The following is a 25,868-nucleotide window of genomic DNA, read 5'->3' on the forward strand; positions in this document are numbered from 1 at the left end:
GTCCATTAAGGATGGCCTCTTTAATAAACTTTTCTAAGCTCTTCCCCAGGATAGAAGTCAGGTTGATGGGCCTACAGTTAGCCAGATCCACTCTCCTCCCTTTCTTGAAGATCAGCACCACATTGGCCTTCTTCCAGTCTTCAGGCACTACACCAGAGCGCCAGGAGTTTTCAAAGATCTGTGCCAGGGGCTGGACTATGACGCTCGCCAGCTCGAGTACCCTGGGGTGCAGACTGTCAGGGCCAGCTGACTTGAAGGTATCCAGCTTCTCAAGGTGTTCCTTCATGAGGTCAGCATTTATGGAGGGCAGGGGATCTCCCTCACCCAGACCTCCCTGTCCCATAGCAGGCACAGGCGTCCCATGGGACTGATGAAAGACTGATGCAAAGTACCCATTTAATAGGCTGGCTTTTTCCTGGGCATCAGTTGTCAGTTGCCCCATCTGGTTCAGCAGAGGTCCAATGTTGCCCTTGCTTTTCCTCCGGCTCCCCACATATCTGAAAAAGGACTTTTTATTGTCCTTGATGCTCAAAGCTAGTTGGAGTTCAGTTGCAGCTTTGGCTTTCCTGATATGCTCCCTGCAGGACCGGACCAGTGCAGAATAATCCTCCTTGGAGATTAATCCCGTCCTGCATCCTTTGTAGGCTTTTCTTTTTAGCCTTAGGAGGTCTGCTAGATCCCTGGAGAGCCAGGGGGGCTGCTGTGCCCTCTTGCTGCCTTTCCTCCAAGATGGAATAGACTTAGCTTGTGCATTAAGGATCGCTCCCTTGAGGAGCAACTACCCTTCTTGAACTGCCCTCTCCCTGGGGTCATGGTCCCTTAGGGCCTGACTGACAAGCCTCCTGAGCTTGTCAAAGTCGGCTTTTCTGAAGTCAAGGACTTCCGTGTTGCTGACTGACTTGCCAGCTTTATGGCAAATGGTGAAGGTGATCAGCTTGTGGTCGCTGTCACCCAGCTTCCCATCAATCACTAGGTCGTTGATTAGGTCATCCCCTGTAGCCAGTACCAGGTCAAGCAGCGCTTTGCCTCTCCTTGGCCCACAGACTTCTTGAGTCAGGTAGAGGTCATCCACGCACGAGAGGAAGCTTTGCGACCACTCGGATTTTGCTGAGTGATCCTCCCACGAGATGTCCGGGTAATTGAAGTCACCCATGACAACCATGGTCCTGGAGCATGCTGCCTCAGCCAGCTCCCAGGCGAACTCCTGGTCAAGCTCAGGACTTTGGGTGGGAGGTCCATAGTAGACTCCCACCGTTGTGTCCCCTATGCCGTGTTCCCCATGAATTTTAACCCAGAGGGTCTCTAGCTGGTCACCAATATCAGCTTGCAGGGACATGTACCTTTCCTTAACATAGAGAGCTACACCCCTACCCCTTTTATCTACACGATGCCTCCTGTACAGGGTATAGCCATCTATACCTGTGGTCCAATCATGGGTGGAGTCCCACCAGGTCTCCATTATCCCTATGACATCATAATTCTTTACATTGAGCAGGAGGACGAGCTCGTCCTGCTTGTTGCCCAGGCTCCTGGCATTAGTGTACAGGCAGGCAAGTGTCCCCTTGGGGACTCTTGCCTTCCCCACAGATTGTACCAGGGCTGAGGCAAGGGTGGGCTCCCTTAAGTGCCTTGGCCTGCTGGCTTTGCAAGGGTTGCTCAGCGGGCCAGCAGTGGCAGTAGTCCCCGTGTCCCCCAGCGGGCTTAGTTTAAAGCCCGGTGGAGCAGGTCAGCCAGTCCGGCTGAGAAGAGTCTCCTTCCCAGGGGAGAGAGGTGGAGGCCATCTCTTCCCAGCAGCTCGCTGCCTCTCTCACCAAAGAACGGGCTGTGGTCATGGAAGCCAAAGCCTTCCTGATAACACCAGCGCCACAGTCTTTGGTTGACTACGTGGATCCCATCATTTTTATTATTGCTGGTGCAAGGGGAGCCTGATCCCAAGTTCCCTGTGCACAGCAAGCTCCCGCAACTGGGAGCCCCATGCATCCCAACTGAGGGGCTTTCAGCTGCAAGGGTGCCCCACACCCCGGGAGTAAAGGATCACCACTGCGGCGATCTCCTTGCCCTGGGGTTGCAGGAAAACCCCATGGCTGAAGGATCACTGCAGAGGTGATACCTCCACCCCAGGGGTGTGGGAAACCCCTCAGGCCAGAGGATCACTGTGATATAGGTTAATTATGCAATACCTGTAACATGTAGAGTGGGCCCTGTCTGTTTACCACCCATCTGATTTCTAGTTTCCACCCTAGGAAAACAGCCACGTCACTTCAACCTGGAACCTGCAAGCATGACCATCTTTTATAATTGCCACCCATCTGGCACTGCATCAGAAGTTACTTGATCAAAGGTTACTTATTAAAGGGTCACTGTGTTGCCTTCCTGTTTGTTCTTTCCACACCCCATATCAAGCTGGAGCAATTCATTCATACAGGAAAATCATAGCCCAATAGAGTATAATTTGCCCACAACCTTATACAATGTTTGTAAAAATAGTACATCACAGCATTCTCAGACTGTTGAATAGTAAATCCAATAGCATTCATAACATCACTATCTCTCAATATTCTTAGATCACGCTGCAGTTTATATCACGCTTATAACATTACATAATAACTTTATTTCCATTTTACAGCAACCTGTGCCTCACTAACTTAGGAGGTCTTTAGCTATATGTAATATAAAAACTACTGAAGGTTCCACACACCTCTCCCATTCCCACACAACTGGAAAAAGAACCAAAACTGTTTTATCACTAAGCTGTAGCAACACAAACCCATGTCCACTTAGCAGGAAAGAAACTAGATATTTTGTAGACACTATTGAAAAGTTGGAAAAAAATCGCAAAATACATGGCTAAAACACCTTTAGATTTGGAGTTCAATTTTTTAAAGAGAGGCAAGGATTTCTTACAGTGATATCTTTTATTAGACCAACTACACCATTACTCTTATACTACTGTATTTTTAAAAAAAATAATACAATACAGAGTTTGTTTAAGCAGAACTGTGCTTCAACTCACTAAGGTAAGTAATTATTTGGCTCTGTCTTCGTCAGGAAAAGTAATTAAGTTTAGGCCAGGTTTAGGCAATGTGGTAGTTAAGTCCTACCCTTAAAAAATGTGACATTTTTCCTAGGTAACACCTTGCTGTTCAACTTAGCTGAATGAGTTATATTCTGAACACCCCGTTTAGACTACAGCATGACCAGTTATAACTGAACTAAAGGTATTGTCTTCATTTTGGTCTTAACTACTTTATATTAGCTAAACCACTTTTCCTAGTCTAGGCAAAGCTGCTGTAACCTAAACTTGTCAATTAAATAGGTACCAGGAAATCTCATCTTAAATGTCAGTTGAAATGCCATTGTGACATGTGGTTTTATGAAGAGGAAACAAAAGGTAAGTCAGACAACATTACTGTAATTGCTGTCCTGATGGTTATTTGGACACAGTTCCATTTTATTATTACAAATGGGTTTCTATTCCCAAGGTTTTATTTTTGAAAAGCAAATCCTAACCCCTATGAGACCAAAGATTCAGTCTGTGTCTGGAGCACAGGAATATTTCCTGTTTACTTACAACTGGTTCCTCATTTAGTTTCTGCAGCATCCAGTTTTCCAGTGTCTGGAAGTCTCTAGGCCCCTGGTATTTCAGAGGTTCTTGACCTGGCTGAAGCAGCTTTAGGCTGAAAAATTAAAATGGTAAAAAGAAGTGAGGCAAATCTTTTCAAGTAGATATGCATAAAATATTTTCTGAAGCAAAAATCCCTTTTGCATTTATTTTTTGGTGATTAACGTTATGACTGAGCTCCAAGTATATTCAGAATGACCCTCTAGTCTGCTATCATTAACATCAGGCATCCATTTGACTGATAAAGTAGGAACAGGCTCTATAACTGAATTATCCTATTCTCCAACAGAAAAAACAGCACGTTGAATTTAAGATTTAAATGAGTCCTTTGATTAATATGCAACAGTGAATGGAATGCTAGAAAGTCTGAGATTAACCACTGTTTATGCCTATGAATCTTATTTTTCAGCCTGCCAGAAAAGTGCCATTTCTTTCAGCAAGCAGAAAACTGCAAGGCTCATTTTCCAGGAATGTCTCTGTACTTTTAGAGACAGGCCAAATATGGATGCCCCTGGCCAGAGGCCACTTGTTATCTAGTATCAAGCTGATAAAAAGCATCAACAAGTGCATCAAAATGGATGCTTACAGCCACCGCATTTTTTTTGTGTAGACACACAATCTTTTCTTATACCACTTGATAAAAGTCTTCAACTCTACTCATACACACGTTAATCTTTTACCATTAAATATATGATGAACTTAAGTCTAGAAATCATATTTGTTAGATGATGAAACTTCTAAAGGAAATGATCCACTTATGACCTACTCTTTTTTTTTTAAAAAGCCAGTTAAAATTAGTTTCAATGACTCTGCCTGCCCTTGCTGAGCTGTGGTTTTACAAGTACACATATGGTTCTTCTGTTGCTCTCTGAATAGTCTACAGAGCTTGGGAAAATGGCTATATGAAAGTGTTGTCAAATGTACAATGCAAATCAATTAAGAAAAAATCCCCCTATCTTCTTTATTTATAGCATTCTTGGATACTGCATATACCAACAGTAGGTAAAAAGTCTTCAAAAAGACATGCAATTTTTAAATTTGTAGTTTCCCTTAAAAAGGCAACAAAATGAAAGAAAGTACTACTTTTGAAGAGTGCTTTGGAATAGAAAATAAAGAAAACAAATAATCAGTTTAAGTGAGCCTTTAGTTACAGTAGCAACTGTTAAGGTTAGGTTCAGCTATTTCCACTTAACCTAAACAAACAACTTCTGGTCTGTATGAAGAATAATGCATCTTCCCCATATGTACAGCACATAATTAACAAGTAAAGACTAAGTTTTCTAGCAATTTTCAACCAAACTGTTACCTCCTTGCAGTTAAAGTAATTTTGTTTCAAAATTAAATGGAGATTATGGAAACATCTCCGTTAGTTTCTTAAGAACAAGGTGAACCAGGAGTGTCAAAGGTACGGCTTATAGGCTGTCTCCAGTTTGTGGAACCATTTTACGTAGCATGGGGCTCCTAGAACAACTGGGAATTTGGGGCTGGGATCTGCCACTCAATTATCCGCTACAGATCCCCAGTTGGCACACATGTCAGTGGTAGGGGGACAAGCAACAGAGGCATGCACAACTGCTCAGCCCACCAGGTCCAGATCCAGCCCAGAAGCTCCTTGCAGTGCAGATCTGGCCTGGGGGACACCCGCAAGTTAGACAAATGTGTCAGGGATTGTTTAGGAGGAATAACTGATCTTGCCTCAGAGCGAAAAAAGAACCCTTCAAAAAAAAGAGTATTATATTGTTCTCTTCCTCCTCATACCAACACTGAAATTCTTCCTTCATAGAAAACTCTAGGGAAAAGCTCAAATGAGAGAGAGAGAGAGAGAGAGGGAGAGAGAGAGGGAGAAAGCTCTCCTTTCTCTCTAAGTCTCTAGAAATGGGGTGGAACGTCAAGATTTTGTACATATTACCATATTTACTCCAAGCCAAGACAAGGTATTTTCCCCCAAGCAACATGAGGGGGGGGGAAACCCTCGTCTTAGATTCAAGCTGGCTCAGCTCTGACTTTGGCCCCAGGCTCAGAGCTGAAGCAAAGCTGAGCCACTGCCTGCCTTGGTTTTGGGTGACTCATGCAGCAAGGGAGAGAGCCCACGGCTGTGGGAATTTGGAGAAGATTACACAGTGGGATGCTGGGTGTGCAGGGAAGACCTGCATGTGAAGCCTGGGGGAGCCTACGCTGCCTGCCTTCCCCGTATGCCTCCCCACACCTTACCTTCTGCTCCAGTTGTGGCCCTTCCAGCCCCAATGCAGCCAGGTCCAAAGCTACCATTACTACTTCTGCCTGGCCAGGCAGGACAAAGCCAGACTGGGGCCACCGCTGCCACTGCTTCATAGTTTCATAGTTTCTAGGGTCGGAAGAGACCTGAACAGATCATTGAGTCTGACCCCCTGCCATGGCAGGAAAGAGTACTGGGGTCAAATGACCCCAGCAAGGTGTTCATCCAGCCTCCTCTTAAAGACCCCCAGGGTAGGAGCCAGCACCACTTCTCTTGGAAGTTGGTTCCAGATCCTAGCCACCCTGACCTAGTAGGCAGAACAGAGCAGAACGCAGCAGCAGAAAGTAAGTGGCAGAGGGTGCGCAGGGAGCTAGGGGCTGGCACAGGGAAGAGCAACAGGAGGCACAGATCAGGCACAGGCATGGGGCGGGGGACAAGGGGTATGGGAGGTGGGCAGAGTGGGAGGGGGTTAAGCAGCAGGGAAGCCAAGCAGAAGTGGGGCAACATGGCAGGAGACAAGTGAGAGGGGAGGATAAGCACAGGGAGGGAGGGGGGTCCAAGCAGGGAGGGCAAGGGGTAGGGTCTGACTCCTTGGTGCTGCTTTCCCCACCACAGCAGCACGGGCATAAATTTAAGACGACCTTCCACTAACTGGATTTTTTACATGGAAAATTATAACAAATGTATACATTTTCCATGTAGCAAACCTAATTATGGGAGGGCTGTCTTAAATTCAAAGTAGTCCTGGATTTGGGTATACACAGTAACTAGTACTCAAGGGCTGTCTAAATCAGTGTCCATTCTGGCTCCTGGTACAAACAACAACAGTTGGGCTAGCAAGATATGGACTTCTTATTTGCCATACAGGATAGAGAGAATAGATTTAGGTGACTTTCTAAGGTAACGTTCAAGCCTTATATTAGCAAAATGGAGTATGGAAGTCTACAGAACACTAACACTGTTATACTTACAGCATGCTAATAATTGATCACTTTTAAAAGAACTTAGATTGATTCATTCAAAAGTCTGTACACATTATGCCCCACACAGTTAAATAATTGATACATTTTTAAATAGTCAAGAAAACTGTAAACTATTACCTCACTCTTGTATACTGAGTTACTGCCTGAAAGATGTTTTCTTACAGAAGAAAGCAAGCCAATTTTAGACTTTGTTTAATCACAACCATCTTACAAGATATAAGACAGTGTTCAGAAAAAGAACACTATATATCATCTTGTTTGGCAGCATGGTGAAAAAACTTAAATTTAGCACCCAGAATCTGAAGAGTTCCAAAGGAAACCACCTAAAAGCATAACTGCAAATTGGCAGAGGTCTGTGGAAATACATAAAACAAAAATAATAAGCACACATCCTTTTGCACTCACGTGGGGTATCCTCGGATATCAAATTCAGAGCACACGGGAGTATCTTTAGTACAGTCCACTTTAACAACATAGACCTGTGGAGTTTCCATGCTGTTGTATTTGTCTGCCAGATCATTCCATGTCGGCTGCAGACGTTGACAGTGGCCACACCTGTGACAGGATGAGCAAGCAGACTGAATAACCTTCAGTAATGCTAAAAATTGGAACAGGCATTATTCTTACTCGTGTGTGTTAGCATGCTCTGTTTCCAATTCTTACCCTCACACATAAAAAATGAATGTATGGGAAAGTACATGCAAACATGGACATGGAGTTCTCACACGCCTGAAATATCGTAGAGGACTGAAAATCAAAGACTTTCCATCTAAATATCAGAATACATTAAGAAACAGTTAATACAGTCAAGACTACGGCAGTACAGTTTTGTCAGTGGTTTTGTCAAAAGAGCCATAAAAAATCCAGACCCAGTTCTTATCCTCCAACCCGTACTTTTTCACTGACAATCTTTTCAAGACTATGAGTGGGTGCCTTGATTAAACATGGATTAGAAAAAAAGTGTGCTCAACTGCCCAGCTGTATAAGAACCCTACAACAGGATGCCTGGCATTCTTTATGCTTTTATTTTGGAAACTCCTAGTAGTGGGATAAGTACCTGGTAGTGGGATAATGTTGTTTACTCACTCTCTTTTAATAAGGGCACCTCTGTTTAAGCAAAATATTAGAAGTTCATCAGACCCATGGAAATTTTTCAAGGTCAAGACAGTAAAATTGAACAATATAAATACATGCAAACTTGACTTAAAATAACTTTAAGAATGATTATAAAGTTTCTCCCTTTCTTAAAGGATTATTCATTATACATATCATCTTGCATACTGCATGGAATCCCAAAGCAGTCTGTCAAACTTGAAATAGAAATATTCAACCAATCAATAAAATCATCGCACATTTAAAACAGCACTTAGCCAGCTCCCAAACTTTATAACTGTATGTTATTCTACAGGTTGGTACATTATGGTGTTGTCACATAATCTATTATAATAAATATGATAAACATGTTTTGAGGACCCAATGCTAACCTATCTTAATAACTAATGTTGCATCTCTTCAGAGAAATTCTAACAATGTCAAGAGATTTCTTAGAAACATACTCAGCCGGGTAACATGAAGCTCTGTTTGCCCTGGATGAACCCTGCAAAGTCTAGTTCTTGTGGAACGTTACTCTTTTAAAGGAAGTGGTCTCATTATTTAGGAAGCTTCCATTTAAAACAATCTCCCTTAAAGAAAGCAAGCTCTTTAAAAAGCTCGCAAGCAACCATGCATATAATCAAAGCATGATCCTTTTATATATAAGCTAAAATTTTATATTCTGATGTTTTCCTTTCAACTTAAAAAGCAGCTTGCCCCCCCTTCATAAGGTCCTGTTATAACAAATTGCAATTAAAAGAACTTGTCTATTACACATTTAGCAAAACTGCAATTTAGACTCCTGAAATATGGCTTATAACATTTGGGAGCTGGCTAAGTGCTAGTTTAAATGTGTGACAATGTTATTGATTAGTTAAATATTTCTGTTGCAAGTTTGCAAAATGATGATTGAATGATGTGACGGGTTAGTATTCAAGTCCTAAAGTTAGCAGATTTTCTTTTAAATATTTACTTAATCTTAACCATAGAGAGACTGTGGTTTCCCCACAGTTCCCTTTAATGCTGCAAACAGAAGGATGATCGCGAACTCAACTGCAAAATCATTCAGTACAGATCTAACACCTCATACAGTGAATGAAAGCTTGGGGTTAAGAGAGAACTGTGTGTGGAAACCAGTTCAGATCCTCAGACAACTTTATCTTTGTCCTCTGCTCCCCGACAGCACAATGCATTGATCCTAGGCCTAGGCTACTGATTCAACTAGAGATCAATTACTTGTGTCTAAGGATACTGCTGAAGGTCCAGGTGTTTGTAAAAACTGACTGGATTTGATGAGAAGGTGATTCTTCTGTAGTTCTGAGGCTTGCCAATGGCTAGAGTTGTGTACAAACTCCACAGAGAACACATCCCGTGATTTCTCATTACTAAGAAAGGCTGAGATTGATTTGGATGTGGTTTAGGGGGCTGAAAAGTGACAGGATATTTACTGGCGTAGTAGGCTTATGTGGAAGTAGTAAGGCTACTATGAATTTAGTGGAAGGCACACAGGGACACAAGGACAGAGTTGTTACTAAGGTACTGTACGTCTATCCTTCTCTTCTCCAAACGTTACCAAAGGAGCTGCAGGGATTTGTGGCTGTTGCAGCCAAAAAATCCTCCCCTTGAGAAAGAACAACTCATTAATGGATTTTAATTATCCCCAGGTCAGATATTCCCATGAATTCTGAAATGCTTTTAGTGTTGGCTCAGCATGTAATAGCAGAATATGTAAGGACACAGAAGCCCACAAATTCACCCTGATCAGAAATATGCCTAACATGTAAGACCTTCTAACATTACGTGGCCTTCTCAAACCCATGCATTTATATGCTCACCTGTGCCTTTGTTGCTTTCAGGCTTGGTTTCTGAACTGTACTCTATTTTTTTCTACTACACAAACCACTGAGAAGTTTCAGTGGGTGAAGTATGCTGCTGCTCATTTCCTAAGTAAGCTAGGATGGTATAAGCTGACCTATGCTCTGCAACAACTAGCTATTTATTTAAAAATCTCAGTTAAGGTCCTATTCATAGCTTATTAATCATTACACGGTCAGGGTGCTGGCTTCCAGAATTGCCTCTTCCCCTTGTACACTGTTTTTGGGGGCAAGGTTAAAAGCAACACAGATGCTTCTGTTCGCTGTTTCCCAGTGTGAAAACTAAGACCCACGGCACAACACCAAGTCGGCCAAAGATCCTTCACCTATGGCATGCTGTTCTTCAACAGGTTCATTAGAGACAGAATTTGGTGACCTTCAGAGAACTGTGCCAGATGTCTGTTCATTCAGGCCTTCAGATGACATTTTTGTATGGCATCAAAGAAGGCAGTCACTAACGAAATTCCAGACGGCAAGCCAAAACTGTAGCAGTTTGGCAGTTCTGAAGTGTATTTCTTCCTAATTGTTGATTTTAAAGATAACGTGGTCAGATGCCATAGCAAAGGATATCACAAGAGACCACGTTTAAACACACATACTCTTTGACCAGAACATCAGGCACATTGTACAGACATCCATGCTCTAACTTAGGTTTTTTTCTGATTGTAACCATTTTATGAGCAATTTAAAGCAGGGGGGATTTGGTTTAAATCGCCTCGATTTAATCACTGTTTTCTACAAAAAGTGCAATCTTGTGTGATATCCTTTATTCATTTAACTTCTGGAAATTTTGCACTTTTAGAGAAAGGTATGGGCTTGACTGTGTGCACAAACTTGTGGAGAAGGCTGATGAGTAGGTAATCATGGCTGTTATCTCTCATATACTGCTGTTAACAAGGATGTTATTATCTCTGGAGATGCAAATCCACAGTTTGAGAACAGAAACTGATCATCACAGAGATGATTAACAAGATCTTCTGGACCAGTGTTTCTCAACCTGTGGATCATGATCCAAAAGTGGGTTGCAAGAATATATGAAAGGGTCGCGAAAATTGATCAAACTTTAAAAATGAGAAAAATGTGAGAAACCATGGCTTTTCCCTTGCAGGCTGTCAGAGTTCCAGCCTGCGAGGGGCTCCCCCATGCCCTACACAGACCCACTCCCTGCCCCTGCCTGGGGGTAGGGCACAGTGGATCAGGAATGAGGGGCACTGGGTCAGTATTGGCCATCAATGTTTATAATGGGTCCTGGTGCAAAAAAGGTTGAGAACCACTGTTCTAGACTGAGCGCTGAGTCCTATTGGGTAGAGTGGTTTTATTTAATCTTTATTAATCTACAGAGCAGCCTCTGCAAACCCCATAAGACTAGGCCCCTAATACAGTCCATGTCCTGTTGTGACCTAGTTATAAAACTTTTCTAAAAGGGTTACATGATTATATGGTCTCAAATAGTATATAATTAGAAGTTATAATCCCTGTTCCATGATGATATCTTTGAGCTTTAACGTATCTTAAATTAAATCTTTATATAGGTTTATTTTAAAAAAAACCCTCAATTACATTTTAGAAAAATCTGATTTAAATAAAAAGTCCATTTTTAATTAAAAAAAAAATCATTGATATTTATCTGCCCTGATTTAAAATAATTATTTCAATTTATAAAAGGCACAAACCACATAGTTCAGGGATATACTGCACCTGGAGTATAGTATACTTGATCATAAACACCAATATCTTACAAACCATCCTAAAGTGACTAAAGACAGTGAACAGGAAGTAGATTCACACAGTTCCTAAGTTGGCACATGATAGAAAGCATGAATACAGAAAAGAGTCTTACAGCAGGATCTATGGTTAAGACAGGGCTCCTAGAAGCATTCCTGCTATGCCCATGCACAATGTACAAGGCAGGTGTCATGATGGGACAAATGGTTAGAAATAACTGGGGCTTAAACAAGTTGGGCCTTCCTAGAAGACAACCAGCACCACAGATTTCATCTGAAGTGAATTGGTAGAGATCAGATATAGTTCTGTATGTTCTGAAAAAATGCTGCTGCTTTGTACACTCATTGAAGTTTTTGAACAGCCTTCAGAAGTACTGCCAGATTGAGCACATTACAATAGCCAAGCTCTGAAGTGACAAAGGCATATAAAAATGCTTGAAAAATCTGCTGGACAGATAAAAGCTAGAGATACACACACAAGAAGGAAAGTGGACAATGATGGTGGACACCCACCAGAAAGTCCAGGGGCAAAAATCTGTACTGTGAAGTACTGTGAACTTAACAGCTGGGATTTCTATCAGGGCTGCTGGGTCCTGCTTAAGGACTTCCTTTTGTAGGTGCTGCTCTCTAGTATGAACTAGTCTTATAAAATTGAAATTCAGTCAGTTTTGCTAATTTTTGGCACAGCTATATGTATACCAGAACCATTAGGTCACTCCCTCTGCAGACCCAGAAACTCCCTCTGCAGACCCATACAACACTAATCCTACATTTTCATTTCCCATACAAATTTTCTTTACAGTTTTGAAGAGAAGAGAAAAATATTTTAATTGTTAAAGAAAAGCTTAAGGCTTGCAGAAAGTAATAGTGCTGAGCACTTAACTAATCATCCCATTAGTTAAGAACAAGGTGGATTTTTAGACCCTATGGATTCCTATGCTTGGCTTAATCAGCATCGCAGCTCATGCTGATGATGAAAGGTGTTTCTAACTTCTGATGCTTTGACATGTTGGAAAAGAAATTACTCTAGCAATGTTCAGAGATTGTGAATCATTTTCATGGTAGGCAGGATGACATTCTCAAACAGAGAACGAGGTCAACTTCTTCTAGTTCCTTAAGATGCTCTTTCAGGCTGACAAACATCTGTCTTATTCTGAACAAGTCTAAGCCAGATGTCTCATCCAGGTGTCAGACAACCACCAATAGAAGGCATACCACACTGGGAGGAAGGAGACATGAATGTATTCTGAGATCTACTTCTGCAATCCTTTGCAACTGGGAGAAAATAACCTGATGCACCAAGAGGTTGTCTAATTGTGTAAAATAAGCATAATTTGTAATAGCTTTTTCAAGTTCTTCAAGATCCAGTAATGAAGAGAAAAGTGCTAATCATCATTACCAGCAACAGTACTGCCCAATCTCAGGCTGCAAACAGACATCACAGGTATCCAGGGACAAAGTGCAAGGTACGGATACCCAAGTCCTTTATCCTGGGATAAATCCAAAAAAATTTTTTTCCACATAAAGGGTGGTAACAGTTTATTCCGGGATACTACAAAGTACATTTGTACAGTTATCCTGGGAGAGCATCACTGAATCAACAGCAGAAAAGCAGCACTACATTTAGCCACTCGCTAAACCCTGATTAGAAGGATGATCTGTGAACATGCCAGTCCTGGGATATTTTTGTTCCAGGATAAACAAAGGCACACCTTATCCAGGAATAAATGCAACATCTGTCCCCAGCCTCAGTGACATGAAAAGAAAGAAATCTGGGCTTCTACAAGTGAAAGCTGTTGGGGGCTAGCATTATGATCACCTCATAATGATTCCTGGAATCTCACTCATGGGATCTCTAGCAAATTCATCTATGCCAAGTCCTGCAGAAAAGTTAGGTTTTGTCAGCCTGGAGTATCACGAAGAGGTGTTAGAGTTCAGATTAATCTGCCCTACCCATATAGCTAAGCTGGAAGAGGATTCTGCTATGGAAAAACTGGAGAACCTATGATCTAGCAATAAAACTACATGAAAAGGGACATTTGATCTGAGAAGCAGATGCCTACTGACTTGGGGCAACTGTCAAAATGAATATTGGTTTCATATGATCTCCAAAGGTGAAGTCTCTTTGAATAAGTGAAACGATGACATCCTACAGAACCAAATTAGCAAACATTAAAGAAACTGGAATCCAGAATTTATGAACTTTCCAAGACCTTAGCCTTTAGAGTCACTTTTTTTGTGAAATCTGACGCATCACTTTGTTTCTGTAACTGGTGGCTTCTTCCACGAATGTGTTTGGGAATGTCTGCTAAAACATTCATATGCAAAGGATGATCCAAATTCATTACTCATTTTTTGAGAAAAAAGGCTCTTTGATGTGTGACATGTCAAAAACTCAAGACAAAAAACATTAAACCAAGAGAGGCCTGGGGTGAGTCATGAGATAAAACTACCTCCAAATATTCCACTACAGAGTTGAGACAACCTCTGCACTGTCTGTCCCTTTCCAGCCTCTTTTATCCCAGTTATGAGGAACAGCACAGATCACAATTATGATGAGGATCCATTGCACAAAGGGAGAGAGAAGTTTGGCTCAGACACAAGGTCTCCTGAGACCTGAAGCAAGGTCAGCATGGGAAACCCCTCCCTGCACTTAAGGAGAGCTATACTGAGTTCAGGGGAGGGCTCACTCCAAACTCAGCATGGTAGCTAACTGCAAACAGCAGCCAGAGAACTGCAAATAGGTGACTGGCTAAGCCAATCAAATATTAATACCCAGCAAGTCCAAAATCAAAAGCAGATGTGGGCATCCCATTGAAGGCACTCAGACAAGGCAGGCTAGTAACATGTCACTTCCATAACATTCTCAACCTGGTTCACAAACATTAATAGCCCTTCAAGGCAACAGTGAGGGAGGCATTACTCACCCTTAACCTTTAGGATTCAAGGCACTGCTCCATAACTTTTGTGAATTGACTGGCACCCAGTCAATTCACAATTTAAATTTTAACAATATTAAAATGTTCACAATTTAAATTTTAACAATATTAATTTTAAAAACTAATTTATAGATTATAGTGATTGCGCCCAAAAACTTACAAACAACTTTTTGCCCCAGCTACTCAGTTGGTCTAATAAAAAATATAACATGTACCCAAAGAACCTTGCCTGTCTAAATTACAGTGACTGTTTCCTTACAGACAAGCTTGGCAGTAGGGATGAGGGATCGTCCAGGCATGAACAAGTCTGACCTTGCACTTAGGTACCTAGTTATCTGCATATCTCCTAACACCTCACTTATCTTCTCACACCTCACAGCACCCTTCAAACCACCTGGCATCATCCTGGGTGAGAATCGCTGGTCTAGTGAGTAAAGAGAGACACAGGAAAGCTGAGGGGCTGGTTTTCAGGGGTGTCAATCCCAGAGGCAAATCCAAGATGACAGCAGCTGCTCAACCACCTCCAAACTGGACTCTGATATGACTTGTCCTGCGACACACAGTGGCACCTTGGGATTGGAGTTTACATGTCCCCAATGGCTAAAACACTCTCAGCACCATGCCAGCTGCCCTTGGAAGTGATGGTGCCACGTGCACCACAGCTCCATCTGGCAAGGCTGGCGGGGGGAGGAAAGCTCACAAGCTCCATCAGTGCCTGGCAAATAAATCCCCCAGGTAGGTGATTCCCTAAGGGTGTGTTGCCGTGCAGCAGCAAAAGCACATTATGGAAAATGATGCTTGATTAATATCAGATGTGGCTTATGAAGCCACGTCATCCAGGCTGCAGGGTTCCCCACGGGTCCAGAAATTTGGCAGTGGGGAGTGGTGACAATCAACACAGCCACTGCTGCCCCCCTGCCAAATTTCCAAGCCCCCTACCTCCATCCAGCCTGTGGACCAGACCAGCACAGCTCATCTCCCCCATGGGGCCAAAATCTTGGATGCCACTGCGTAAATCCTACTTGCATATTATCCATGACACACTTTTCTCTGGATTAAGGCTGGTGGCACACTTCACTCTTACACCTGAAAAAGGTGTGCGGGAAGGAGGTGTGCGCACCTGCATATATAGACGCTTATGTATACATGCACTTGTGAATGGATATATACATGTGTAAGTGCTACATATACATAGATCTACGTGGATACTGGTATCCACACCCTTCTGAAACTGGCACAGCTCAGTTGGGCCAGCCACCTGTCGAGGATGCCCGACACTCGCCTGCCAAAGAAAATCTCCTATGGAGAGCTGTTAAATGGAGTATGCTTTTGCAAAGCAGCGGCACAAGGACACCTTAAATATGTCCCTGAAGAGTTGCAGCACCGACCCAGGGTCGTGGAAGCAAATCGCTCGTGACCGTCCATCCTGGAGGTCATCGGTCCCAAGCAGAGCACTGGCCTTTGACCAGCGGCACGCGGCCAGCAAACGAGGACCTATCGTGTCCAGTTGTCACTTTCCTGCCCCCGCCGCAGCAGACTGTCCAAGGCAAAGACTGGGCTCATAAGTCACTTGCATACCCGCGGGACCTAGCCTCCATCCCCCCACTTCCTCCCTTCCTCTTTTCTCCCACCCTTCTTCTTTGACGGGGATGCATAGCGTACGTGTATACCCATGCACGCGCGTACCCATATGCAGGCGCACCCCCCGCCCCAGCCCCAGCCCCGTTTGCAGGAGCTGAGCCGCCGCCGCCCCCACCCCCGCGCGGCCCGGCCACGTCAGCGGGGAGGGGGAGGGGAGGGGAGGCGCCGCCCCCCGCCCGCCCGCGGTTACCAAGGGGCGAAGAACATGACGAAGTGCGGGGCGCTGCGCGCGCCGTGCCGGAGCATGTCGGCGCTGTAGACGTGCCGGGAGTGCGGGTCTAAGCCCGCCGCCGCCTCCTCTGGGACGCCGGGCTCGGCCCGCGCCGGGGCCCCGCGCAGCAGCAGCAGCAGCAGCAGCGGGACCGGGACCGGGACCGGGAACGGGCCGGGGCAGCGTGGGGCCATAGCGGCGCTTTCCTCCCTCGGCGCGCAAGCCAGAGCCGGCCTCGCCGCAGCCCCCGCCTCCCGCGGGTCAGAGGGCGCCGGGGAGGGGCCGCCGCCGCCTGTCCCGCTTCCCGGCTCCTCCTGTGAGCGCGTGTCCGCGCTCCTCGTTTCCCCCCTCGTGCGGCTGGTGGGAGGGAGAAGGCTCCGCGAGCGCGGGGCGTGTTGAGGCAGGTCGCTGGGGCGGCGTTACGGAAAGCCCGGTCGCTCTCTGAACTGACTTTGGGGCTTGCCCTCAGCGCCCTTTTGTGACTGCTTCATAGGCAGTGGGGCTGGAAGGGACCTCGCAAGATCCTCGCTTGCCTCCGCATAAAGAAATGCTTCAGCTTGGGTGGCCCCAAAGGCAACACGCAAGGGGTGCCCCCGCTGGGAGCGCTGGTGCCCCTCGGAGAAGTCCTGCTGGCACTTCCAGCCACGGGAGGACACCCGCTCACCCCCACCAGCACCACCGCAGCTGCTTGTGGACAGTCCCCATGGCCACCATCGCTGCCGACACCTGCACTGCTGCCTGCAGGCGGTCCGACCCTGCTGGCCACCAACACACCCCCACCAAAACTGGCGGGTGGCCGCCGTGCCCCCACAGCCTCAGGAGCCATGTGTCGCCTATGGATGACCCAGTTTTCACTCCCTCGCTGGTGACTTAGTGAGCAATAAAAAATAAATTAGAAGACTTATTGGGGTTTTTTTTCAGCATACAGTAGTTTTTCAGCATTTTGAGCTTCCAATACAATGATTTCCTGTTTAAGACCTGGCAACGCTGGGCCCATCCGGCTCTGGGTGTGGACCTGCAGAAGAGCTAGGAGCAGGGTTCAAGCTCTGGAGGGGCTTCCCTGTCAGCAGAGCGGCCCGGGCCTGGCCTCGGTTTAGACAAGAAGGGCTTGAGGGGGGACAGGCAAAGGGTTTACAAAAGACTAAATGGGGGTGGAGGAGAGTCCCCAACAGAGGGGATTGTTCTTGACGGTCTCTCATGAGACCAGAACCAGGGCTCACAATGGAACTAGAGGGCAGTGAGTTTAAATCAGACAACAGGGAGCTCTTGTGCCCACAGTGTTTTGGTCTAATGTGGACCTCGTTGCCACGTGATGCGTCAGGGAGCTGGCCATTGAGCTGATCAAAATGGGATTGGGCAAATTCTTGGAGGAAAGGAAGCAGCAGAAGCTACTAATTGTGGAGGTCGGGGATACGGCCTCTGAATCAGAACTTCCTAGACCTTCAGTGCTGGAGGCTGTGTGGGAGAGAGGAATGGGGGGTAAAACCCCTAGACCAGTTTGCTTTCCCTTTCAGCACCTGCTCTCTGCTACTGTGTGACTTGGGCCTATTTGATGGGCCATGAAATCATGGGTTTAGGTACATCACGAATTATTGTAAGCTGCCCTTAGGAAGGGAGGCCAATGGATGCATATCAGCTGATTGCTTGGGACACAGAAGAAAACTGGAAGGAGAATGAGGTTTCAGAGAATTCTGGGCTTCTACAAGTGAAAGCATTATTATCACCTCATAATGATTCCTGGACTCTTGGGATCTCTAGCAAATTCATCTAGGCCAAGTCCTGCAGCGAAGTCAGGTTTTGTCAGCCTGGACTATCACAAAGAGGTGCTAGATTAATCTGGCCTACCCACATAGCTAAACTGGAGGAGGTGATAAGACAAAGGATCCAAAAGGGGACACCAAGCAGAGTGCGCCAGCCCATGCCTGCTGACCCCCAAATCTGCTGAGAGAGCCTGTGGATGCTGACGAGTGAAACTCCAGAGATGTGAGCAGAGAAATGACAGGAAGACAGCCCACACTCACCTGGATTCCCCTGGCCAAAGCCTCCTTCCTGGTCTTGTAGATGGCCAGCTTGGCTGGAGCCAGGAGGAGATTGACCCAGGGCTTGGTGGAGACACAGATAAGAGTGCATAACAAAAGGTGCAGGGAGAAGTGCAGACAGAACCTCATCAGGAGGCATCAGTGTCTGGTGCCTCTTGAGATGGGGTGGGGGAGGGAAGGGGGAGGCACGTGCCCCCTCTGACACCAGTCAGAGACCAGGGGTGGGGGGTCCCCTGGCAGCCAATCCCACTGACCTGGGGGGAGTCCACTTCTGCTGACGGCCCCACTCCCCAGCCAGCGCTTGCAGGGGGGGCACTGGTGCTCCCACCTGCCCCCCCGCCTGCTGGCTAAACAGGGTGTGCAGCCTGACAGGGTTGCACTTGCATCCCCTACCCATCACCCCTGACAGGAGGTTCTGGAAGAGGCAGAAGAGGGGCTGCACTTGAGGTAGGCACTAGGTGACACAGGAGACTGGGCAAAGTAGACTTAGGAGCTGACCCAGTAAATGGCAATTCTTATATTTTTAGGATGCTGGTGCCACCTCACTGGCACCCAGCACAATTCAGTCACTGTCCATGATAAGGCCCCCGGTGTTGGAAGGCTTCATTTCACTTTCACATTAACCTGCCAGGAATTGGCTTTGGAAGGGCCTTTAGTCCCATAGCAGTCAAGCTTATCATTGCAATAAGCTGTCATATGGGCAAGCAAGGTGATACATTGTGTCCCCCCAGTGCACACACCCCTGCCAGCTCTACATGGGGAAGACAGGCCTGGAAAATACAGTAACCCAAGGGTAGACAACCCCTGGCACATATGCCAGAGCATGGCAAATTAAGGCATTTTGTTTGGCATGCACGCCTCAGGGAACAGGCCAGAGCTGCACTGCCACAACAAGGATCTGGTCCCTTGCAGTTTTCCAGCTGTCTGGCCCTGACACGCAAACATCTTACAAGTCAAGACAACAGAAGGGACACAGGAGAGTGGAAAACTTTGTTTCCTATTGCTATAAATTATCCTCACTGAGGGCAGAGAAGATATTTTAAGTGAGTTCACAATTCAGTGATCCATGTATGCTTGTCTGCAGACCTGGCCAACACAGGTTTTGACAGGCTCACTCAATACTACCTCCTCCTTTCTCAGAGAGGAGAAAGCAGGGATCTGATAGATGAGGTGTGGGGATGTGCATGTAAATTTCCTCATCCTATACTTTTGTTCCAGAAAAGAGCAAACTATAGGTTTCTATGTTTTTCTTTCAAACCTGATATTCTGAGTTCAGAATGGGCTGAATTTAAATTCCTTTTAGATCATACTTTTGACATGTATGACACCTTGACTGAACCTTTTTTGCTCAAAATCACTATTGCAATCTACTGATCCTGGAATTGAAATTAACTCTGTGTTTGTGATTTGTATTACTTCCTCTTTTATGCATCAGTAAGATTAATGATGAAAAATCAGCTATATGGTAAAAGTGGATTTTTTAAAGGTAAACTGGCTTCTTCTGGCTGTTTCTGTAGAACAAAAGCATAACATTTTCTTTTTCCTACACAGATGCCTCTGTTTCAAAAATGATTCTTGCTGACAGAAAGGTAATTTTGCTTGAAAATACAGCCTTTGATTACAAGACAGCATTCTCCACTAAATTATAACAATTTAAATTCTACTACAATTTAAATACAGTATACTATTTTAGACTCCAAAGTGTTATCCATTCAAGGATTTAAAAGCACTTTACAAACATTGACAAATGCAGGTTCACAACACCCCTGTTAAATTGTTAACTATCACCATTTCACAGATCAGAACACAGAGGAGCAAAGAGATTGAGCTATATGGCCAAAGGCATGTCTACACAGAGGTCACACATGCAGGCAACAAAACAACAAACAAAACCCCAGTTCACTTAATTCTCAGCCTTAGTCTTATCTTCTAGTTTTTTATTTCTGCATCAACACTCATTTTGCTAAAATTAGCTTGACACCTTTCCATTCTTGACTCTCATTCAGCTTTATCTGCATGAAAATGCTGCAGCAATTTGAGTCTAACTAGATTTTTTTAAATCATTTTGGTTCAGCTGATGTAGCTTCTATATTCAAACAAGACTACGTTGTCAGTATGGCTGTGTGGTACTAAACTGCTACATGTAATTAATGCAAGAAGCAGCACAGGAGACACAACTGAATTGTTCCTATAATTTAACCATGGAAATTACATTTGAATGAAATGCACCATATATCAGGTGAGCCAAATATGAGCCCTTATTCTGACCCCACAGTTGTATGTTGGCACCTGTTTTCCTCTTGGGTTCACCATTGATTGACATATTTAGACTCGTATGCAAACTCCTCAACCATCAAGAGCACTCTGCAGCCACAGGATTTCAGTCCCTTATTTTCAAGTCACCGATTTTATTTCTTTGCAATGACACCATCAAGCTTGGTTTTCCCCCCAGACCACACTCGCACCAGGAACGCATCCACACCCTACAGGTTTCATTTCGAAGGTCATCTTCTTGGGTGTGTTAGAGAGTGTCTGCTCCCTTGTGGTGAGGCTGATCTCCAGAAGACTTATTGCTACTCTGCTCCTGACAGGATTGGGTTCCCAGTACATGCAAGAAATGCCTCTTTGCTCCCTGAGATCAGGCTGCTTTCTATGTCCCAGCAGGTCTGGCTGTGAGTGACAACTTTGTACCCTATGACTCTATGACATATTCCCTTCACCTGGAAAACTGGCTTGTGCCTGACAACCTCCACAAGCACCAAACCTTTTGAAAAAGGCCACATCTGCCTCAAATCAAATGAATTAACAAAACAGAAGAATATTATGTTACTTAAATTATGTATTAAATATCAATTACAATACTGTCTTTCAAACCACCCTCTTTCCCAAATCTCTTTCCTAAAGCCCTGTCCAGCTAAAGTGTCTTCTGTTCTCTGCAATAGGGCTGTGCAAAATTTCACCCACCATTTCGTTTCGACACTGTTTCGAGTGCAAAATTGAAACAAAGGGCTGCGAAACAGCCTCAAAACAAAATGAGGCTAGCCAAAATGTTTCGACCATACTGCTGGGAAAACAAACTCAGCCCAGCTGGGCTGACTTCCTGTCCTCAACGTGATCTAGCAAAATGTCAAAACAGCGTCAAAACAGCCTTTCTGTTTCAATGGAACAGAACGGAACAGCTGTTTTGAATCAAAATGAAATTCGAAACGAAATGCTGTTCCATCGAACCATCAAAACTCAAGGCGAAGCGGAACGGTGCCATTTCGCACAGCCCTACTCTGTAAGTATCCTCCACCTAACTTGCTCACAGAATAGATTCCCTCTTATAGGAAGAGCTGTCTCTGGTCACTTCTCCTAACTTTAGGTTGGAGCCTTGAAGCATGGGACTAAGACATGCATATGTATCTTAGAATCAGCATTGGAGTTACTGCTATTATAAGGATGATGGTATTTATTATTATTAACTTAATTCAAATGAGTCTTCTTTCGGAAAATAAACCTATTTAAAATCAAACATGGAAATTGACCACCTATGTAAAGGCATACTATACATTCATCTATTAAAATGATTTAAATTAAATTGAATGTTCAAGAGGCACAAGTTTATGGCTTAAGTTTTAAATAAAGTTAATCATGAACTTTAATTGATGGGGACCATTAATTAATGAACCATTAGTTAATTGATGGAGACCATTGTTTAAAGACCTAGAACCATAGTTTGACAAAAAATAAATTAAAAGTATGAAAACTTGCTTTCATTTTCTAATCAATGAATAAATATGAAGCACAAGAGGATTACTCCTACTAGTTCTAACATCATGAAGAGCTATATAGAGCTATATTCTAGTCCACCTATGATATGGATAAGTGAACTTAGTGCATTTACATTCCTCTCTATCCAAACCCCTTAAAATGCATCAATGCCACTACTTTTTATAACTGACAGTCAGCTTATTCTTAAAACTGAACCATAAACAAGTAATAAGGAGCAGGAGAACCCCTCCCCTCCTCCACTTAGTTTTGCAGTAAGTATTTTTCAGGGACTTGAGCAAGGTAGAATAGAATTGTTTGCAGATGTCCAAGTCCATTTACACACCTAACAGATGGGCTTGAATCCCCAAGGACCATGGTGACCAGATTCAATCAGTTCAGTTTGTTATTGATCAATAATACCTCCACTATTTAATAAACCAATTAGTTTTAAATAAAAAAATATTTTGATATAGTTTTCCCACATATACCCAGTGCATTTAAAGTAATTGTATTTAACTAATAAAAAATAAAATTAAACTACCATTTTATACATTTTAAGCATTTTATATATTTTAACTGTTTTCAAATTTCCAAGTAAATGCAGCTTGACAAGTAAAAAATTAAACCTTTAAAAATTAATAAAAATCACTTACTATTTTATAACACATGAGAAAAGCATAACAATTAAGTACCTGAGTAAAAGTAAGTTAAACTACATATAAAAAGTTAAACTACAAATAAAACCATAGAGATGTTGTAAATAACCCAGGTTACCAAAAAATAAAAATAAAAAAAATCCCAAATTAAGCCAGCTAGTGAGAATGAAACTTCCTTTAGGAAGATGTTTTATCTCTTTTCAGGACAAATACAACACAAGATCAACACATGCTGCTTTAAAGCAAGATTAAAATTGTTTAAGTCACATTGATTCAAAGCAGTCCATCATGACTAACTCCTTGCTACAGTTTCCTTAAGCCTCCAGAGATTTCATAGACTTCATAGATTTCATAGACATTAGGGCTGGAAGGGACCTCAGAAGATCATCGAATTCAGCCCCCCTGCGCGAAGGGCAGGAAGTCAGCTGGGGTCATAGGATCCCAGCAAGATAAGCATCCAATTTGCTCTTGAAGGCGTTCAGAGTAAGTGCTTGAACCACCTCTGATGGCAAACTGTTCCAGACCTTGGGGGCTCGGACAGTAAAGAAATTCTTCCTTACGTCCACCCTGAAACGGTCTTGCTGGTGTTTATAACCATTTGACCTCATCATCCCTTGGGGCGCTCTGGTGAACAAGAGTTCCCCCAGATACTGGTGGTCACCCCGATAAACTTATAGGTGGCCATCAGATCACCCCCGAGTCTGTGCTTTTCTAGGCTAAAGAGCCCCGTAGCTCTCAGCCTGTCGCCGTAAGGTCTGTTTTCCTGACCTCTGATCATGCGTGTGGCTCTCCTCTGGACTCTCTCAAGCTTCTCCACATACTTTTAGAATTGTGCAGCCCAAAACTGGACACAGTACTCCAGCTGTGGACTCACCAAGGCCGAGTACAAGGGGAGAATGACGTCCCGGGATTTGCTTGAGAAGCATCTATGGATGCAAGCCAGCATTTTGGTTGCTTTAGTAGCTGCAGCATCACACTGCAGGCTCATGTTCATCTTGTGGTCAGTGATGACCCCCAAGTCTCTTTCTTCTATAGTGCTAGCCAGTGCAGCACTGCCGAGCCTATGAGGATGCTGCAAGTTTTATCTCCCAAGGTTGAGAACCTTGCATTTTTTGGTGTTAAACACCATCAGGTTCTCGTCCGCCCATTTGCTGAGCCTGTCCAGGTCAGCCTGGATCACCCTCCTGTCTTCTGGTGTGGATGCTTTGCCCCAAAGTTTGGTGTCATCAGTGAACTTGGCCAGTCCACCTATGACTCCAATGTCCACATCATTAATGAAAATGTTAAACAATATGGGTCCAAGGACATAGCCTTGGGGCACTGCACTGGTCACTGCCAGGGAAAATGGTTGAGCACCACTATTCTGTGTACTCTATTTTTTTCATTCTTCTTAACTGGCTGGTTATATTTTTTCTATACCTCTCATTCCTCACTTTGTTTGTTTTTTAAAGTTATCAAGGGCTTCACTAAAAGTCAGGATTATATTTTCTTAATGGTTCACCTGTTCCTGATTACTTACTTGACATTGCCTTAGTTTTTGATATTAACAGATGCTGGTATTTGAAAGTGGATAGACATAACAGACAGAGGTTCCTGAGCCCTTGAAGAATAGATTACCTTGTCTGTTATCCCACTGACTTAGTAACACATGAAGGTCTTCATCTCAAAAGTCTGTTTAAGACTTCTGATTTGTTTTCAATGTTTAGAAACATTTAATTCAATGCTTCTGTCCAAAAAACATAGTGGGAAAAATTAGTGATTCACAATTTGTATCCTATTTTTAAAAAAGAATCCAGTTGCTCTAGATCCTGCTTATAAATCACATTGTTTTGTTAAAGTCTGAAACAGAAAAGTGAACACCTATTTGACTTACCAACACTGAGACATTTTCCTTCCCACTAATTCCTGTTTCACCATGTTGAATATCCTCCTTGACTGAGAAAAAACTATGCCTTTTCCCTTAACCTCTCCCAGGTTTTTTTTCAATTCTAATCAGTTTCAAATAACTGTACTTAATTTTCTTTGATTTAAAGTTTCTTCACAGCAAGTGACAAACCCTCAGAACTAGTACACCAGTGACTAAATATGACAGTTTATCAGACTTCAAAAAATAGACAAAATCTATAACCAGAAGAACTCCCACTACATCATAGATGGCTTTATAATCTTGTATAAACCTGTTGATATCTGTAGAGTTGTGCCACTTACATCAATCCTGAATTTGGCCCCAATAATTCATAGGAAACACTATTTATATTAGTGTGGTATCTGGCACTGTGTATTATATAACTTGCCATTTGCATGTAGAATTGCAATTTGTGTTTCACTTTTAACTTTCCCTGCAAGCCACAGTTACTTAAAAAAAAAGAAAAAAACATGTGTAGGTCCCAAAAAGATTTTGAAAGGCCAAAATACAGTGTATTTTATTTTGACAGCTGTCCCTTGAATCCTAAACTATGACCCCTTGGGGACATAGTATTATGTAATTTTAGTGACAGCACAATTGTCATTCTGCTAGAAAGGAGGATATTGTGATCTCAATGGAAAAGAAAAGTGATACTGCCATCTGTAAGCTTATATCCCACTTTCTTCTGTAATTTGTACCTCTCATGAAGGGTTGGGAGTGGAAATTACTACAAGCTGTTGAATAAAATGACATCATTTTGCCACCCACAAAATGTTATGAGTTTGACAGCCTAGAAAATGTCACAGTGGTGAGAAAGCACAACCTCATAGCAACCGAACACTTTCTTTTTTGGCTTTTAGTGGGCTTTTATTTCCATTATGATTGTAGTTTTCACCATTTTTTCCACTGGTTGCTGACCACCGCTTTGTGGTACTTTGACCCCTATGGCAAAAAATTAGCCTCTTCTAAATCCACTTTCAACAACTACTCTCTTGATAGGCTGCTGCATGGCAATATGTAATTTTTGGAGCTGGTACCTTTTCCATAGTCTTTGCAGCTATTCAGTTTGTTATAGCTACATCTGATGATCCTGAACTTGCTTTCAAGCAATTTACTCTCACTTGTAAATTACCATGCTATAAAATTAACAAACAAGGCCTTTCCATTATACAATTAGATGTTGTTACAAAGGTTAGTATAATATAGATTGAAG

General features: G+C 43.5%; 1 protein-coding gene across 1 annotated transcript in view; it reads right to left on the minus strand.

Moving 5' to 3' along the window:
* The window catches only part of TXNDC5 (thioredoxin domain containing 5), a 39,881-nt gene extending 23,153 nt beyond the window's left edge, over nucleotides 1-16,728 (minus strand). The window contains exons 1-3 of the mRNA XM_090039169.1: nucleotides 16,281-16,728; nucleotides 7,226-7,375; nucleotides 3,572-3,677 (exon numbers count right to left, since the gene is read on the minus strand). Of these exons, the coding sequence (XP_089895295.1) occupies nucleotides 3,572-3,677; nucleotides 7,226-7,375; nucleotides 16,281-16,495 (471 nt within the window). The 5' untranslated portion in view covers nucleotides 16,496-16,728. The remainder of the gene's footprint in view (nucleotides 1-3,571; nucleotides 3,678-7,225; nucleotides 7,376-16,280) is intronic.
* Nucleotides 16,729-25,868: the final 9,140 nt, after the last annotated feature.

This window comes from Crocodylus siamensis, chromosome 3 (genome assembly GCF_052110815.1).
Source record: "Crocodylus siamensis isolate JL-2025a chromosome 3, ASM5211081v1, whole genome shotgun sequence".
NCBI lineage: Eukaryota > Metazoa > Chordata > Crocodylia > Crocodylidae > Crocodylus > Crocodylus siamensis.